This window comes from Apteryx rowi, unplaced genomic scaffold (assembly GCF_003343035.1).
Source record: "Apteryx rowi isolate R43461 unplaced genomic scaffold, aptRow1 scaffold_41, whole genome shotgun sequence".
Classification (NCBI taxonomy): Eukaryota; Metazoa; Chordata; class Aves; order Apterygiformes; family Apterygidae; genus Apteryx; species Apteryx rowi.
The window spans coordinates 388,241-404,061 of NW_020450621.1; the positions used below are offsets into that span (position 1 = coordinate 388,241).

A 15,821-nucleotide genomic window follows, 5' to 3' on the forward strand; every position below is an offset into this window, starting at 1 on the left:
TACCAGGAAAAAAAGTTCTTCCTTTATTTCAGCACATTGAAAGAAGTGGGAAGAGATTAATGTATGAATCCCAGAAAGCTCATAAGCGAGTTTCCTCCCCGCCCTTCTTTTTTCCACAGATGCAAAGGAATAAACAAACAGGGAGCCTGCAGTGCTCAGGATCACAGAATGCCTCTAGCGCCTGAAAGATCTGTATTCTCCTGCACCTTGATCCAACCGCTTATTGAAGACACTGCAACTCACTTCTGGCTAGAAAATTCACCTGAAAAGACAAGGCCTCCAAAACTACAGAATAGACTGGGAATGGCTGTTACTAGCTAGACAGAGGAATTAAAATCGACAGAGCAGTCGGAGACCTGACAAAGCAGCAAGTATGAAGTCAGAACTAGAACAGGGACAAGACACCAAAGGAGAGAGACTGAACTAGGGGACCCCAAGAGAAATACCAGAACAAGGAATGTGGAGGGATGGCGAAGAGACAGAGGGCACAGAACCAGGTAGCGACCAAGGAAAGGGACGGAGGCCTTGACAAGGACACAGCTTGCGGGAGGTGAAGAGAGAAGAACAGGTTAAGAGTCAGATTTAAGAAAAGAGGGCATGCCTTCCTTTCAAGACAAGGAGACACTGGCAGGGCAACACTGAAATTTGGATTGACACATATTTAGTGCTGGCCCACATGCTGAAGCCGTCACACTGATGCTATCACTCCAGCCAGTCAAGCCCCATCTTCCACTTAGCTCAAACTGTTACAAGTTAGAACAATATTAAATATTTGGTAAGGGAAAAACCGAAGTGGAAACAGATTATTTGAAGACATTCAGTTATAGGAATGCAACTAGCAGCTATTGATAATGGTTTTAAATACAGGAGGTTCTAAAGCACTCATGCCTTTCTGTGAATARGAACCATCTAACCAAATATATACAGTCTGTCAGATACACAGGCTACTAAACTTATTCCTGTCCAAAAGGAACAGAATATAGAGGAATCTCTACAGAAAAAGGTTAAATAAGGCAAAGACTGCAAATACACTTGGAAGAAGGTAAGCATTACAGCATCACTACGAATTCAATGTAGCAGAAAGGAATAGATGCATCTAATACGTTTTATCCTATTTTGCTACTCTTTTGTTATAAAACAATTTTTTTCTAGGCCAAGTTAAAATAGCCAAACTGAACACAGGAACAGATTTCAGGCTCTTTGTCTCTAAATTACCTGTCAGCCATGTCAGACCATCAATCAGAATACAAAAATTTCATAATGTCATGCCCCAACAATCCCCAAAATATGATCTGAGGACCATGGCTCAACATAACTTTTACTAAACAACTGGATTAGTCCGCTAGACATTTCTGGAGATGGATCTAAGATAAGATCATTACTGACTGGTAGCCAAAGTTCTTTATTTTCCTCATGTAAAGCTGAAAACTTCACCCTACAACTTGCAGATCATTCACTTCCCTATCTTGGGATAAGAAATACACTCTTGGCAGAAGGCAATGAGCATGAACACTTTTAGCTTTATGATTTCCCCTCTTCTCTCTCCAAATTCTTTGCAACAGTAGTAACTCAGCACAAAAAAAACCAAAAAACCCAAAACAAACACACCCAGGAAGTTCCCAGTTACAGTCATTGTTACTTATAAAATAGCAATGGCATTTTAAAATAACTCTTTTCTAATTAAGATTTGCATTTTATAACAAAATCASCCTCAACATTTAGTCCATTTAATATCAAAGTAAAGATGACCATAACCTAGCCCCGGTAAGTTTGGTTTAGAAATTAACCTGTATTATTAATGAAAACAAACAAATCAACCCCTCCACTAGACCATCTTCTCACTGCTACCATTTAGCAGTTCTTATAGGCAAGAGCTGCTTATGACACCAGAGAAGCGTCCCCCGGCATAGGTCAAGCACATTGCTAACTAGTACCTTATCTTCCTGCAGTTAAATACAGCCTCAAACACTACACAGGACTTTGTTTCACCTGTGTGATAGACTCCCGCATTCCCACACAAATGTCAATTCAAGCAACAGCATATGATGAGGTGCTCTGCACACCTAGGGAAAACACAGTGCAGGGATGCTTGGGCAGGCTCAGATAACCRACCACCAGAAGAAAAAGTGGAGTAACTTTTATATATATATATATATGAGTGTCCAAAATTCCCAGTGCTCATGGATATCTTTTTCTGGTGTAATAATTGTTTTTGATAAAGTTTAAAAGTTAGGGCCAATTGTTCTGGTGCGTGAGGAAGAGACCAGGAGGCAGGATACATACCTTTTACAAATTCTACAAAGCAAGAAAGGAGTGGGAAGCAGCCACACAGAGCTTGCCTTTACTTACATCTTAAATACTAGGTTTGAAATATGGCCAGAATCTAGAAGGAAGAAGTGTCAAAAGTACCATAAAATATTAAAAACAAATGCAATATTTCACATTTTACAACATAATCCAAAAGAGAACAATGACCTTTTACATCTTGACACTTCATTAGCAGTAATCCAGTTCAAAAATACTTGGCATGAGAAGAATTACAAGAACATCAAGCTACCATTATTCTGAGTTATTGGCCTAACTAATAGCTCACCGAGAACCATTGCAAACCTCTCCAGTAACTTCACCAGGCTTTGAATCAAGTCTCAAATAAAAGCTTTTAAAGGCTAACAAAACATTATCTGTTAAGCAGATCAATATATCACTATGATTAGGAAAAAAAAAATCAATATTCTGTTTCATAAGCATATTCCTATATGTTAAGAAATTCTAAATAATACTTAGGATATGGAACAAGATATAACCAAGGTTCCCCCTTCTCTCCCCACCCCCAAATCTACCCCAGGATGCCATCAGCACTCCCAGAGGTCACAGCAGTATTTGCCACCAAGCAGTAAGTTTCAACAGAAAAAGAGAAGATCCAAAGTACAGAAGGGCAGGTAATTCCCCACTCTCAGTGCAAAGAAGCACTGAATGTTCAAAGAGATTACTTAAAAAAAATAATTAAGCCAAACAAGTAACAAAATTCTGTCATTATGATAAATTGAAGATTAAAGTTAGAATTCACAACAAGCAGGTGCAATCATTTTGCTTTACAGGTACCAGACAGCAAAATTCATACCCTTGTTGAAAAATTACTGTGATAAGCCTCCATTTCCAATAAAACAGGTTTGTTACAACTATATAATCTATAAATGTCAATTCCAAACAAAGTTGGGGATCTGCACTGAATCTAAACTGAAATCAATGCCCAGCCTGCAAGTCTTCGCCTGTGGCTTAAAAGCTACCAGCCTGAGAACAGGCAGCTACCGTCCCCAACGCACTGACACCCGTCTCGCTAGCTCTTGCAAGACTGCCACCAGAACGTAAAGCATAACTGATGTCTCAGAAAATGGAGACAAAGTTGTGAGAACGCAGCAGTGAGTACTGCAGGCAGTGCAGCCAGCAAGCCTAAGCCCAAATTAAAATGCAAAAAGTCACAAGCACTTGACTGATAATGAATAAACTCAAAGAGGTTAGGCTATTTGCCCAAGGAAGAAGAAATCAACATCACACTCCATGAATCCAGGCAGGAAAGCCACGCGGTTAGGCAACCTTTGAAAGCAGTGGGCAGCCAAGCAGACAGCTGTGCTTGTCAGCCTGAGAAAGCAGCTGCAGGTGGATAATGGTAGAGCACAAAAAGGTACCAGTCTTCCCTCAGACACAACACGGGTAGAAACGACWTACACAGAAAGCACCACACTGTAGGGAACGGCTATACAAACAGCAATAGGAACTAGTGGGAGCAATACAATCTTCCAGTCTTCCTCATGACACATAACAAGTATATTAAACTAAAACGTTCGAAAGTCAGCAGAGTCTGAGAGTGTTTAGTGCACTCATTGCAGTGATTTGCCTGCAAGGTTACAGTCCGCAGCCTGAACAGGATATACGGTAAAGAGATACATTTTAAACAAAGCCAAATATCTTGTATTTACCTACACACCACACTATGCCTACATACTAAACCCTACAGCTATATCCTTTCTAAACTGTGTGTCGACAGCACTGGTACTGCTTTTCTAATTTGGAAAGAAACATTGATGTCATCCAAACGGCTCTGATTACAGTTCGAGTTCATTCCTTTAGAGAACAGCAAGCAGAGATCATTGATAAGCAAAAAGCAAGAGAGATTTCCAAGCAGCAAAATAGTAGAATCTACCTTCTCTAGGGAGGAGCAGCAACAGTCATAAACAGCAGAGCAAAAACTGTGAATTTAAAACCAAAAAATAACAATAAATTATGCTGAAATTACTTAAAAGCCTCTAAGCTACATTTCTACCAAAAACCTTTAGAAATTAGAAGGAAAAAAACTACATATGGTTATCATTGTACTACCTTTGACTTCTAAAGTAATTTGAGAAAGCCAGTCTATTTTAACACCCTAAATATCATCCATGACAWCCTCAAGTATATATCCACACCATGGACTTTGGTGAAAAACAATTACTCTGTAAGAGACAGATCCCACTTTGGAAAGTATGAACTGAAATGTAATGGAGTAGCAGAAAGCCTAGTGTTTCCTTATTACTGACATGTATTAACAGATTCTGTGAGCAGGAATTCAACATTAGCAGATTACTGTATAGTGCTAGAATGAGAGAGGAAATCTACTTCAGTTATCTTCCAGGCTTTCATGTGCTGCCAGCCTTTTTCTGTATTTTTATATMTATCTTTTTAACCAGAAGAAATAACTAAATAGCAACATCTACTATCAGATCCACAGAGAGCAAAGAGGGCCCAGTCTGAGGAAAACAGCACAAACGTTTCTTCTGCCATCTGTATTGCCCTTAAAGGATCAAAAACTTCGCACTATAACAAATAAGAAAAACACTTCTCTTCTAGATTTAAAGGGGAAAGACAGACTATACATTAGTGATAGAAAGTTCTTGTCCCATTCATCATTTAGCCTTCAGTTTTCTATGCAAGTAAAAAAAAAAATTATTTCAGTTGAATAGGATCATAGGAAAATACAGGCTGGAGGGACCTGAGGAGGTCATCTAGTCCAACCTCCTGCTCAAAGCAGAATCAGCTATGAGGTCAGATGAGGTTACTCAGGGCTTTATCCAGTCTGGTCTTGAAAACCTGCATGGATGGAGACTGCACATCCTCTCTGGGCAACCTGTTCCACGGCAGTCCTCATGGCATGGTAAAAAAACGTTTTTCCTTATATCCATTCTGAACCTTTCTCATTTCAATCTTTGCCTGTTGCCGCTCATCCTCCCACAACACACGCTGTGAATAGCCTGGCTCTGTCCTTTGATGAGCTCCTCATAGGTAYTGGAAGGCTGCTGTTAGGTACCACCCCCAAAGCTTTCTCTTCTCCAGCGAGGTGACTTGTTACTATGCGACCAAATTTCATTTAAGTTGTTAGAATTGCGGTCTTTTCTTCACTCAAACTATGTAATTACTTTCCATGTAGTCTTCTGCACTGACCTAGTCTGCCTTGCAGATGTTGAAGACAAATGCAATGTAGATTGAAATAGGAGAGTCAGTCTGTAAAACTATACTTCTCAAACACTACTAGATTAAACTCCTGTTTGGAGACAAAGGCTAAAGTTTATAAGGAAAATATTGTTATACCACATGTGTTCTTGGGCTCTAGAATCTTCTTGCTGCAAGACTAACATCATCCTAAAAGGAACTGTGTTTCTGTTCTGAACTGAAAAGGAAATCAATTTAAAAGTTTATAGGTTATGAATTAAAAAAAAAAAAAAGCTTTTTCCCCCCCTTAAATGTGCATTCAATTAAACCACAAACCACCAATTCAGAAGTGATTTGAAAAGTCAAGGTAATGCTGTCTGCAGACTTCACTTGGCATATCTACTGAAGCAAACATACAAAAAGATTAGGAGAACAGAGTCCTGACTAACTAAGATCATGTGCTGTGCATAGGGGTAGCACTTTCTTCCTAAAAGAACTAGAAAAGAAAAGGTATGTATCCAGATATCCATGCAAAGATCTTAATTCACAAGGCTCTCCTTATACTCAATTATTCCACTGAACGTATCAGCTACATGAGCCTCTTTTCCTCAGCCTAGTCTTAAGAGAGTATTAAAAAGGCTGCCAGACCTGCTGGGTCTCTTCTGGGTTTTCCAGCTGGCAGTTTCATATTTCAAGTACTTAAACATCCCATTTTAAGGCACTGCATAACATGAACTTGCAAACAAAGTATAAAGGCACAGGAGTTACATTAACATATTGTTCCTAAAATGTTTCAGGCATGCGAGTTATTTTCATTTGAAATTTGTTGACTAGAATACACTCTTTGTGGTTTATTCTAACAGTTTCTTTTTCATCTAAACATCTATAATGGTTCAATTTCTATTAAAAAAAAAAAAGGCAAATCCAAACCTATAATCCTCAAATACACTTTTGACTGCTCTTTCAATATATTCTTTCAGAGTATACATGCATTCTTTGGATTTGAGTTTTGCTGATGTGCGATTCCTAGGAAACATTTTTGGTAAGGTGGAGGTAGGGCTCTTTGCATGCAGTCTTAACCCAGAGAAAAAATGAGAGCAATGGCAGGAGCATAACAGTGAGTTGCTAACTGCCAAGCGGTGCTGAATATATGTAATATAAAAACAGGAAAATAAAGAGGTAAAATCTGAATCACAAGCCTGGAACACATCACATGGTAAACAAATTATGGTAAATAAGTACAAGTGATCAGACTGCATTTGAAAGTGTGAAAGATAGCTGCAACACATCTGAGGCAAATGTATCACTTCTGGACTGCAGCTCACTTTTAAACATTGTCATGTGTTCAACCTCCTTTACATCTCCAAACACGTGGGACAGTTTAACTAGCCACACATTAAGAATAAATGGGACTCTTTAAACATATTATCTTCTTCTGACCCACAGTAAAGGATGTTTATAAAATGCATTTCCCTCCACGCAGTTTTGTGTTACTGAAGCACACTTGAAGAATATGGACTTTTTTTTAAACAAACTCAGTTAAAACAGGTATTTATGGCACTGGAGTTTATGTTATATGAACATGGAGCTGAGACACAAAAATAATTTACTGGGGAGAAACTTTAGATATTTTGATTTTGATTCAACATCTCATCTTACAGCTACATTGTTTTTTGTGTTCATGACAGTCCAGAAATGGTCTTACGCTAATCAGTATTGAATGTTTCAAAGGAAGTCACGGAATCCCACTTATTCTAACATATGATAAAACTGTTTTTTCTTTATAACTTTTTATGGCTTTTTCCTGACTGAAATAACTATAATTTTTAACTGAACACCCCACCCAGACTACCCATTTTCATAAATGAAATAATTGCAAAGAACTCTAAATTCCATTAAAAAAAGTTCTCTATAAACATAAGAAAAAGATTTTCTTCCTTCCCTAAATATTGGCTTAGGAAAATAGGAAGACACATGAGGCGAATGGACTTCAGAGAGCAGCCAGGCTTGCATGTTCTTCCTAACAACAGTAATGAAGATGCTATGTAACAGAATGCTAGGCTAAATGGACTCAAGAGAGCACTTTGTATGCTCTTAACTTAAAATAAACTACCTTTTAAAGCGTATGCAGTTATCCATCCCAGAAATTCTCATCACACTTATTCCACCACTGCATATTAATCTATCAGTTCCTGCTTGGAAATCCAATATTCCACACAATATTTTGAAGTTCAAGATAACTTTGGAATAAGAGCCCTTCTGTAAACAGCTATTTATATGCCTATACAGCAGTCACAAACATCTGACTTGGCAAAAAGGTTTTTGTATGTACATAAGGGTGTTTTCACTGCTAAATCCTACCCATCCTTCCTCAGTTGGAGTAGCGTTACTTTTCTTGTCCTGCACTGGATTCTCACCTTGCCTTGGGCACGTTTCAGAGGTTTGGTTCAGTCTATATGAGCATTATATGCACTGGAAAGTGTTCCACTTCCCTGGAGATTAATATCCTTTAAGGTCTGAAAAACGCACCTCCTGTAAAGAACTGCCAATAAGATCCAGCAAGTCTCAACTGAACACAGCACATGCATTCCTCTTACCAATATGCAATCAGATTAACAGTCTCCTTAACGTATCAAACAAGAATGTAATCATATCAAGAGCAGGTATRCACTACATTAAAGCCTTAAAGCAGCTGTTCCTCAACACACTTCGTCATGGCTTGTTATTGATGATACTTTCTCTTTTCTTCTTATCCCACCCAGCTGAAATAGGATATTCTCTTAGCTGCCACAAGCTACTGTAAAGATATGAGCAATGCTAGTTTCTGGACTTTTAAACTCCCTCCATTCCTGGGCAGAAACGAGATCCTAAGTTCCTGGTAAATAGCTTTCTAATTTTCCATTGATTTGAGTGACAATTCAGATACTGAAGCAGCTATTGCAAACATCAGTATTTTTCTTGGCTTTGMCCTGAGTAGGTACTAGGTTATATTCAAAACCATCAGATTATTTTATTTTACCTTTGAAGAAAGCTGAACATTAAATATATGCTATATGTCAGTAAATCAATGTTTGATCTCTCTCATTACATGCAGAATATACAATCATGTCTAAGGATTATCTGAAAGAAAAGCAGTAACGCTAACAGAACAGGCAACAGCTTCACYAACCTGATGAAACTGCAGCTCTGACTGGAGTATTTGACAACTTAAATCAACTTGCCCAGTTTATACTTCCATATTACAACAGATGAAGATTTAAAAGAAAGGAACAGTTATTTATATAGATACGTTCCACTGTATCAACAGATTTAGATACTGATGAAAAACAGCATAGAAAGCTCAAAGCAAACTTGTTTGGTGCATTACATTTGTGATGATCCTTAAATAAAACTAGCATGACACACACCAGCCCATGTTAAGTATTTTGTGTAAATATTGCATTAGTTTTGCATAATTTTCAGTCTCACATTAAGCAAAAAACAGAACAGCTGAATAAAATGGGACACAAATAGATTTTTTTTTAAATCAGACAAATTTTAATCTCATTTTCCATTCTCATTTAGCTCTCAGAACAAAATGAATTTACATCAATATGTAAATGTAATTTAACCAACATATTGGATAAAACTTAATCCCAGGACAGGAAAACACAACTTTGGTTAGGTCAAAACAGTTTAAAAGGACTCAATTCTCCTGCAGTCCAACCACTTTTCAAAATAACCTGGGCTTTTTCTTTCATGTTGCACACCTGCCTGGGAACCTCGTGGTAATTTTGTTTTAACAGTAACTTTCCCACTCTCTCACATCTGTGAAAAAGTGTGTGTGTGKGGGGGGAGAATAGCCCAAGGGAAACAGAGACAGGCAGCATATAGAGCTATTGAATGTGCATGAGAGGGACAAAAAGAGTAAACTCTTGCTGTAGTCTCTTTGGCCACAATAACGTAGAGTGTTACTTGTAGCAATAGCAAATATCAAATTCAGACAAGTGTGTGCAGGTTGGTTTTAGGCAGGAGTATGAAGAACATTTGCATGGTGTTAGATTTTAAGGCTTCTTCCTTCCGAGACTCTACAACGCAGTAAYGTGCTTGACCAATAATCAGGGGGGTTGTTTGGTCACTTGTTTTTAAATAGGCCTTGCCAAGAAACACGAAGGCCAGCTACTGATAAAGAACAAGTTAGACAAATAYCTGGTCTGTCTGTGTTCGAGTGTTCAGTTTAGAGTTTTTTCCCCCCCAGAATCCCCCAAAATGGTGRGGTGTGGAAAGAGCTAGGAAGAAAGCTAATTTAAGCCTAGTGATTAATTAGGTTTCCAAGCTTCACTGTAAAATGATCTAGCTTCTGAACATCATCATGAAGTTATAAGACAGTAGCATCCACGTTATGGATTAAAAAAAAAAAGTGCCACAACACCTGAGTTGAGTAATATTAAGCCAAAGAAAGCTGGCTAAGCAGAAGGTAAAGGTGTGTCAAGTATGTTGCCATGTATCAGGGAAGAAAACTTGATGCACCGGTCTCATGAGGTGGGCAGTTCTCAGCATGACAGATTAACAGAAGAGTTACCACAAGCCTCCAAACTTCAAAATGCGATGGGGGGCAGGGAAGGATGGGGGCACACGAATGAAACTAAAGAACACAACCAATCTGAATTAGATTACAAGCATGCTTATTTTTAAGACTGGGAAGTATCTACGACAATTAAGGCAAGAACAAGGGAATCTGTTCAGGTTGGGATTCCCTTAGGGCCGCACAAGCTGCAGGTTTCTCAGTTAACAGGCACCTCTCATAGTTGACTGCTTATGAAGGGGAATCACTGTCCTCCAGTGCTATCAGCCAGAGGAGACAAAAAAGCTGTTACAGGTGGTGGAAAGGGAGACATTCTTTCCACTTTTCTCAAAAACAGTGAAAGGGAAAGAGCAAACACTGAGCAGGTGGCAAGTTCTGTTTACTGAACTTGCTTCACACTGTGTAATTTTAAATTAATAAAGTCTTTCAGCTGTAAGCACAGCTCCAGTGAGATAACACACTGAAGGGGTAATCATAACTAACATACTCAGGGCAGGATCCATTACTGCTTTACAGTCTCATCCAAAAATAGGTTATGTGCTCTATTTGAGGTGCTTGTTTCTCTCCACCAATGCCATGAAAGCTTACAGTGACGAGATTAGACGCTAGATGTCTTTTACAGGCTTAAACTTGGCATATGAAATCAAACCTTATCTGCCCTTCCTTATACAAGAAAGCAGTTTAAATCCTTTTAAACYGAGGTCAATGGGCATACAATTGGATTTTAATAAAATTTAAGGGGGAAAAAATTCCCTGCCCATTCAACATTTTAGGAAAAGTTACTTCATGACAGCTAACAGTGATCAATTTTTGCTTTCCTTGTGCTGCGAGATAAAGCCTAGTCTACCTTATAGGTAAGTATAATTAACCTCAAAAGTTGTTTTATATACCCACCTGCACTGACGCTCACCAACTTTAAATGACTCTTCTGCTACAAAATGGTCTAAAAGTTGTCCTGAAAGGTGGTAATAYGTGCAAAGAAATACAGAAACACAATGGTGTTGCCATCAGTTTCTCTTTCAATCTTTAGATCATGCTGTGTTTACAAAAATGTAAAGGATTCAAAGTAAGCCAGGGATAAGCAAGCCATCATACCCATTATTATACTGGTAGAAAATAAAATTTTATTTCCCCTTCCTTTCAGTCAAGGAACATTTTCAAAAATACAGTTTTGTGAAGACAGATCAGAGAAACATTAAAGCAAATTTGGGAGGGAAGACTTCTTTCTGTATTAGTCTTGTCTTGGTGGGGGGAAGCGGGGAAGGAATCCATGGCTCAGCTCACAAATCTGAGTCTCTTAATTTTTGATATTAATAATATTGCCTTTTGATTCCCTATTTCAGCTAGAGCCCTTTCCTTCCTCCAAGACCAGCTTTACACTACAAAATGGCTTTCGCCTACATATTACAGATTTGCAAGTGATTGGTGAGAGCCAACACAAACTACAGCCTCAGACCAGTCTGTCTGCTGAAATGCAAACAGTGGACAACTATCCCAGTTTAAATGCTCCCTACGTATAAGAATAATCTGGCTCTCCCCATTAAGGCCTTTTTGAGGTTGGGTCACCCAGGCTCAAGGTCCATGCTTTAACTGCTTAGTGATCAGGTCAATGGTTTATTAAGGCCAACAACTTACACACCAGGATCTATTCAAATATTCAGATGAGACAGCTCATACTCCAAGAAGTTCTCAATCTAAGGACAGATAGAAGTTATGGAAGACAAACAACTGTGATATGAATTTAAGGGGGGGGGAAAGCCAAGTGAGAAAGGATGAAAGACATTTTGTCAGTTTAAAACCTGATGTTCCTGCAAGGAAAGGAGTAGGAGTACCTAGGTTTGAGTAATCATTCCTTTGAGTCCCTGCATTAGGCAGTCACACTACAAGCACAATTTTCTCTATTTCAGTATGAAAGCAATAGTGAAATATAGGTGAATAAAAAAATCTACTAATACAAAACATCAAAATATTTGTCTACCCAGTGACAGCACATCTGAAGTTTTATGTTCTAGTCTAGAAGCAATAACTTCCTCTGAATTTATTCAGACAAGATAATTTAACAATGCTTAAAAGCAAAGTTCCTCTTGCTCTCTGTAAGATCGGCTTTGTGCAGTAGTTCTTACTGGATGAGACCAAGTTTGTCTCACTTATTGCAGTTCCAGTTTTAAGGAAGACGTACGAAACCTATAAAGGCAGGTTACCCAGGCAACTAACCTTATTACCTACTTGTCCATCTCCAGGATAAACACTTCCTAAATTATCTCTATGGATCACACTCACCAATGGATCTTCCATGTCAGTCCTCACCTTATAGCTTTATTAAAGCTTCTTCCTCTCTTCTCTCAACCCAGAGCCCTTTGGTCATTAAGAAGATTCAGAGACCAAGAGATTGTACTGTTCCTTAAGAGCTGAGTTATACTAAATGCTTTCACACCATGACTTGTGGTAGCTTGCTGGGACTCAACTGATCCCATGATGCTGGCTTTCCTTCCTGCCTCCAGATTCTATATCATTTTTGTGTACTGATTAAAAARAAAAAGAAAAAAAAGTAAGACACATGACTGCAGTAGTTTCCCAGGAATGAGAGAGATGGTAAATTGATTTCTGATTAGTTAAAAAAGTGCCTGTGAAAAATTTATGATGCATACAACTTTAATTTGAGTCTATATACTTGAGATGAGACAGTAATACTGCTACACACAAGGCCTTCAGATGGCTTTTTTTTTTTTTCTTTTTAAAAACCTCTTCTAGTCAACTTCAGGTTTTACTTTATGTTCATCCTCTTTGTCTTCTCAGCTATCTTTGACCCTGCTGAAGACAACAAACAAACAAACAAACAAACAAACAAAAGCCCTTGATACTTATTTGCCAATGAGTCTATCCTCAGCCTTTCTTCTGCCTCTCTTCATATTCTGTGGGATTTGTTTAGATTCTCCTTCTCAAAGGAGTCAAATACTGTTCAATACCTCGACCTTTCCTATACTTCCTCTACAACACTCTGTCCCTCTACTTTTTAGAGCACTGACAGAGCGTCCTCCTGCTACCTCCTGTTGTTTAGCACAAGAAAGAATGGTAACACCACCAAAGCTGAATTCTAATTTTTCTTCCCCAACTCTAATGACATTGTTGCCCTTCCTGAAACCCAGCCCTGTAACTTTAGGATCACCTTTCCGTTCTATCCACAGAATTGGGATCAATAATCTCTTCTCTCCGAACATCTACAGTCCTTATCAAAGACCTCATCTTTCCTTCATTATGACCACCCCTTGCAGCACATTCTTTCCAACCTTCTCACCATTCATATTCCCACCTTCAATCTACTCAATGCCAGCAGCTAGAATAGCCTCTTTCCTGTTGGTCAAATTCTGTCTCTCTTGCACATACAAATTTAAACAAATAACTGCCTGAATTCCCTTGCTTCACCATCTTAACTTGTTTGTTCTCATTTTCAAGGCTCTTCAGAACTCTGACTCTCTCTTCTCAAATGCTCTTGTCTCTTACCCTATCACGTCCCCTCTTTCATTGCATTCACAAAGACATCCCCACTCATCAAGCTCTAAAACAAAGTTTTGTCACTTCAAAGCTCATACATGTGGCACATTTTGACTGGATCTATCAGACCACTATCCTTTCCAATTCAGAGACCTAGCTGGCATTATGAAAGTGGCAGAAGTTAGCCAGTTAACTAAGGACTTGAAGAGGGTCAAAAAAAAAAAGTCAGTGTCTATCAAGCTGTTCAATCAAATTAAATTAGAAAGTGAGTCAGAACACCAACAGGATGTTTAGTTCTATCCCTCTCCCTGCACCTCCTTATTTTCACACAAGCTTGCACAGATTCCCCACAGCTGCACCCTATGCAGCCACACTCAAATGATGTAGAAGAGGCTGAGAAGATATAGGCAGAGAAGGGGTGTCAGACACAGCCTGTCAAGGAAGCTCAGCAGTGCACATGCAAGCAGTTAATTGCAAGATCAAGGCTTTGTAGCTTGAGGTCTTCAGGGCTGCCCTTCTCTTTTAACTCATTTCTTTGTATCCCTCTCTTCGAACATGCTCATCTTCCCATGGTTAAGAATTTCCTTCACTCTCTGTGAAACAATGACCTTTGCATGGCACAGTTTACTTACTACCCCATATTTTTTACTACTACACTGTATATTTTAAAAGTTACTGATAGTGAAAAAGAATTTCTAAGCTGTATGTTAAGTACTTGCAAAAGAAGTTCCAAAAGAATATTTCTACTTCTTTGCTGTCAAGAAATCTATTAACAGAGACACAGTGTTAGCCACACAATTTAAATAATGCTTAAGAGCAATACACAAGCACCACAAGGTTTACATGCAAGTGTCTGAAGTAAGACTGATGAGCCTGGGAGCTGCTCAAACATTCTCCCTCAGTTACGTCAAGAGACATCGGAGACTAAAGTGTTCTTTTGGCATACGAATTTATAAACCACATTGTGCACGCAGAACAGAGCCAGACTAGGCACACTCTCCCCAAGCCTCCCTTCCCTTTTCTCCCACCACTTCATGATGGCCCAGCAGGAAAAGTGAACGGACTGCTACATTCCAAGGAGTAATTCAGCAAAACTATTAAGCAAACATCCTAAAAAACACATCAATACCTTCACGATACAATCTGACTCATAAGCAACCATACAAAGAATGCTCCCCCCACCAGTTTTTTGCCTGGAATCAGTACTCTGAGCTCAACATAATAGCAGAACCTAAGCCACTGTAAAGCCTTCCAGTGAATTAACTAGATACTTTTACTGGCAATAATTTAAAGCAATGGGTAATTTTACAGGGTAGCTTACCTTTTAATATGCTGCATTATAAATCTGCATGAAATAAAATGTGAAACTAGGGTTGTGTTCTAGGAAAACAAGGGAGTGAAAAGATGAGGAAGGGGGAGGAAGATTATAGAAATCCCCTTTTCCTCAAGCTGCTAGCTGAGTTTTAAGTCAGCCTGCAATGTTCACAACTCTGTATCTTGCAGACAGAATGTATCTGCCATGGATGTGGCTCTTCAGTCTTGCCCTTTAAAACGCGTACGTGAAAGAACAAACTGCAAACATGAACCTTGGTCTTAAAGGGCTACTCTTCTGATATGAAAAATATGAGAACTTAAAAAAAAAAAAAGAGAGAGAGAGGGAGAGAGAAAAATATTCTTCTTTTCTACTCTTTCAGTGAAAGCCATTTCACAGCAAATACCTTTACTGTTTAACAAAGATCCTTTAACAGAAAAAAAGATTCTCTATTAGTATTTCTCTTTAGTTATTGATGACAGCAGCTAAATGCCTGCTTAGTAAGATAATAATTCCTTAATCAACACACTTCATACATGAAGACATTTCTCTTAAAAAGAGTCTCACAGATGACACCACCTGCACAGGACTTTAAACCCAAACAGACAGCAACTCCCCTCGAAACGAGGTGCAGCAGAACATCACCCAGCGTTTCTCTGCCCTTTTCACTCCTTCGGTTCCTGGGGGCGCCGCGAAGGAGGGGAAAACTGCAGCAGCAGCTGTTGCCGCGCAGATCGCTTCGCCGCGCGGACTTCCAGCCCGAGGAGCTGCTGTGCGGGCAGCGGCYTCGGTCCGGGCCCCCGAGGGGCGCAGCTTACCCATGTGGTAGCCGTAGGGCGACTCGGCGGCGCCGTCCTGCAGGCTGGCCAGGATCTCGCCCTTGCCCACGTCGCTGTCGCCCACCAGCAGGAATTTCAGCAGGAAATTGTAGGCTTTCACCGGGCTTCCCAGGTGGCTCATCCTCCCCGCGGGCTCAGCTCCCGCCGCCCA

At 39.3% G+C, this 15,821-nt stretch overlaps 1 protein-coding gene across 2 annotated transcripts in view; it reads right to left on the bottom strand.

Moving 5' to 3' along the window:
* RAB40B (RAB40B, member RAS oncogene family) overlaps positions 1–15,815 on the bottom strand; it is a 30,634-nt gene extending 14,819 nt beyond the window's left edge. Inside the window, exon 1 of one of the 2 annotated variants that reach the window (XM_026075773.1) lies at positions 15,650–15,815. In XM_026075773.1, coding sequence (XP_025931558.1) covers positions 15,650–15,791 — 142 coding nt within the window. In that variant the 5' untranslated portion in view covers positions 15,792–15,815. The other variant, XM_026075774.1, reaches the window with a different exon arrangement.
* Positions 15,816–15,821: the final 6 nt, after the last annotated feature.